At 52.9% G+C, this 3,326-nt stretch overlaps 1 protein-coding gene across 1 annotated transcript; it reads left to right on the plus strand.

Annotated features, from left to right (window-relative positions):
* The first annotated feature begins 346 nt into the window (after positions 1-346).
* Positions 347-1,797, plus strand: LOC123141265 (myosin-2-like). Its single transcript, XM_044560447.1, has 2 exons — positions 347-914; positions 1,040-1,797. Exons 1-2 carry the CDS (start codon positions 639-641, stop codon positions 1,652-1,654), a joined length of 891 nt encoding a protein of 296 aa, XP_044416382.1. The 5' UTR covers positions 347-638; the 3' UTR covers positions 1,655-1,797.
* The last annotated feature ends 1,529 nt before the right edge of the window (positions 1,798-3,326 follow it).

The following is a 3,326-nucleotide window of genomic DNA, read 5'->3' on the forward strand; positions in this document are numbered from 1 at the left end:
AATTGCGCTGAAATTTTGACTAAAATTCACCCAAAATTAAAATTTGAGACTGATTATGTTGTGAAATTTCAGTTTTTGGGGATTTTAAATTGCACTGAAACTTGAAAAACAACAACAAAAATTATCTGACCATTTTCTACAATTTGAGACTTTATTGTTTTATTAATTCTTGAACCCACCAAAAATTAATTACGATGTGAGTAGCAATGCATTTCACAGCTAGTGGAAGGGGAACCTCGAACAAACATTTCTGGTGAGGCGCGTGGCATCCTCAAAAAAAAAAAGGCGAGGCGCGTGGTGAGTTAATTCACAAACATCTGAGTGGGAAGACCATGCTACAGAAAAACCTCACTACGTACGGAAGATCCTATATTCGCGGTGGGCTTCCTCCTCCCTCGCGCTCTCCATTCCGTTCCGTAGCTCGATCTTTTCCTTCCGCATTTCCGCAACAGTGCATGCATCTGCGCATGATCGATCGATCGAGGCTTTCCGCACCGATCGGCGCGTGCTAGCCGCAACATCTCGTTGCGATCTAGAGTAATCCGCATCGATCACGATCTTCGTCTTTCTTTTCTCTCACGTGCCCGCCATGCATGAATTCTTGATGCGAAGATAAGGACCGATCGATCCGGCCGGCCATGTCGGTGGTGTCGACGTCGGATCTCAGCTCGCTGGAAGCGATGCTGAAGTCGCTGATGGGAAGGTCCGGAGGAGGAGAGGTAACGCAAATGGACGACAACGACGAAGATGGTGAGGGGGAGGAAGCCCTCGAGTCGACACCGCCGCCGCCGCCGCCGCCGTTGCCCGTGCGGCCGACCCTGCGAGGCCGTCTCCCGTCGCTGCCGAGGGTCCCTGGGGCCGCCGCCGCGGGGCCGTGGACCCCGCCGTCGCCATCGCCATCGCCACCTCACAAGGTACCTTCCGTCCATTCCATTCCAAGTTTCCAGCCATGCCCATTATTGCCATCGGCATTGGCATCCATCCATTCGAGCTGATCTGATCATGAGGCGCGGGCTGCGACATGCAAATTTCTTGGCAGGGGGGCGAGGACGACGCGGCGGCGGAGGTTTCAGCCTCGGTGACGGAGCTGGAGAGGAAGGCGGCGGAGGCGGAGGCGCGGCTGCGGCAGAAAGAGGAGGAGAACGCGGCGCTCAGGCGGCGGATCGAGAGCTACCACATCAGGTGGCTGGAGTACGAGATCAGGATCAAGTCCCTCGAGGAGGATTTCCACGAGCAGCTGGCGTCTCTGCAGATGGCTCGGGACGCTGCACGGATGGCTCAAGAGTTACCCTACGTCGACCTCCATGAATTCGCCGAGCCTCGCATGATGAATCTGCCCGGCGAGGAGGCACCGACGAGGCTGCGGCAGGCGGGCAGCCGCCGTAGTGCGGACGGCGGCAGGCGAATTAGCGCGGTGGGCCGGCTCGGCGCGGAGTTCCGGCGGGGGAGCCAGGCGCTCGAGAATGGTGTGGCGGCGCTGACTGTCGAGCAGAGACCGTGGCACCCCGGCGCCCCGAGCGCGGACTCCGTCGGTGACCTCAGGAAACTCAAGGCGCAGTTCCGCGCGTGGAAGAAAGATTACAAGGCCCGGCTGCGCAAGGCCAAGGCGGAGATCGACAGGGACAGAAGGCGTCAGAGCAGCTGCTGGATTTGAAGTCTTGAATTAATTAGATATGATGTTCAAAAATTAGGTGGGCTACTACGTACTGTAGTATGTTGTGTGAGGCAAATGTTAGAAGTATTGAGTTAATTCGATATATGTTCAAAAATTATATGTTTCGAATCGTGGCACAAATACTTTCTAGGTGTGTCGTTTTGCCTTTATCAAGGACGCGGTGGTTAGTGTTGAAAATATTAGCACTTTCTCGATTTTAATCCACGAGTAGACAGTAAACATGGCAAATACGGTATGCATCTCATACTGATACGTAAGCACGTGAGCACGTACAATACATAGAACCGAAACATCTATGAACAACATATATACGGCTAGCACATGAACGAGCAAATAGGGGATGAACGAGTCATACCCTCCGGTTGGCCAGGCCAACGCGGTGGCGGCAACAGCAGCCTCGGCATCGGCCGAGGCCTTCTTCTTGACGGCTTCGTCGTCAGCCATGGAGTCGATGCAGGGGAAGTAGTGGAAGCAGAGGTGGTCGGTGAAGGGGACGGATCGGGAGCAGTCGGCGTTGAGACGCTCTTCAAAAACCTTATTGCCGTTCTCCCGGGCAGGATCTCGAACGACAGGGTTCCAGAGGCACCTGCTCTCCCGACCAACCGTGCACGCGATCGTTGGGATGGGATCGCCGGAAGCAGCACAGAGAGAGGAACAGTAGATGACGGCTAGGGTTGTGTGAAAGGCAGTGAGTGAACTGAGTTAGGGTTCACTCCACTGGCCAGCGCCTTCTTATATAGGTCGTCGGGTAGATGGGTCTGGGCTCAGGCCCATGACCGAGTCCGCGAACAACCCACGGTCCAACGTCTCGGACACTGGCACTTCCGTAAGCGACTCATTAATTAATCTGAGATTAATTAACCATTCCTGACCGGCGAAAATAAGCTTCGACTCGGCTCATTCCCGCAATCCGCGGCGCGCGCGCGCGTCGTGACGAGGCGAGGCGTGGCGAGATGAGGCGGGCGGCGGCGGAGGAGGAGCGCGCGTGTACAACTCCTATTCCCAAGCTCCCAATAGCAAGTGATGGAGCAGCTCTGATAAAGAGGTCTCATTCTTCTTACTGTAGCAGTATGATACTAAATTTCTCACACTTCCCACCACTTGCCGTGCACATGCATGGGCCTTAGAGATTAACCAGGAATTATTGTCTTATATGGGCCTAAGCCCATCCATAATCCAACAATCCCCCACCAGATCTCGAGGCACATAAGTTTGTCAACTGTTCCAAACAATGTTTGATATACCAGAATTTTCAGTGGAGACTGTTAAGTTTAACTTCCACCTAGAGCAATGGGATTAGACTTCTTCACAACTGAACAATGGACTATGCCTTGAATTGTCAGTTTGGCGTGTAGAAGTTTCGACCATTGTCAGCTGATACGTGGCTACCGAAGGCTAAACCCCACGGGTGAAGCTTATTAGTCATACTCCATACCTTCTCATGAGCTTCCTAGAGATCATCCAATCTCATAGATTGTGACTAGCAGTCGGGCTCACATAGGTGTGTTCCACCAAAGAATGCTCTGTAGGTTAGCGTCTTGCTTACATAAGCTTTGAAACACATTAAGACAAAAGTCAGCCCGCCTTACAAAATTGAGAGTATTATTGCATCTCCAACGGAGTGGGTTAATTAAGGATACTATCCTTAGTT

Source organism: Triticum aestivum, chromosome 6D (assembly GCF_018294505.1).
Source record: "Triticum aestivum cultivar Chinese Spring chromosome 6D, IWGSC CS RefSeq v2.1, whole genome shotgun sequence".
In the NCBI taxonomy this organism is placed as follows: Eukaryota; Viridiplantae; Streptophyta; class Magnoliopsida; order Poales; family Poaceae; genus Triticum; species Triticum aestivum.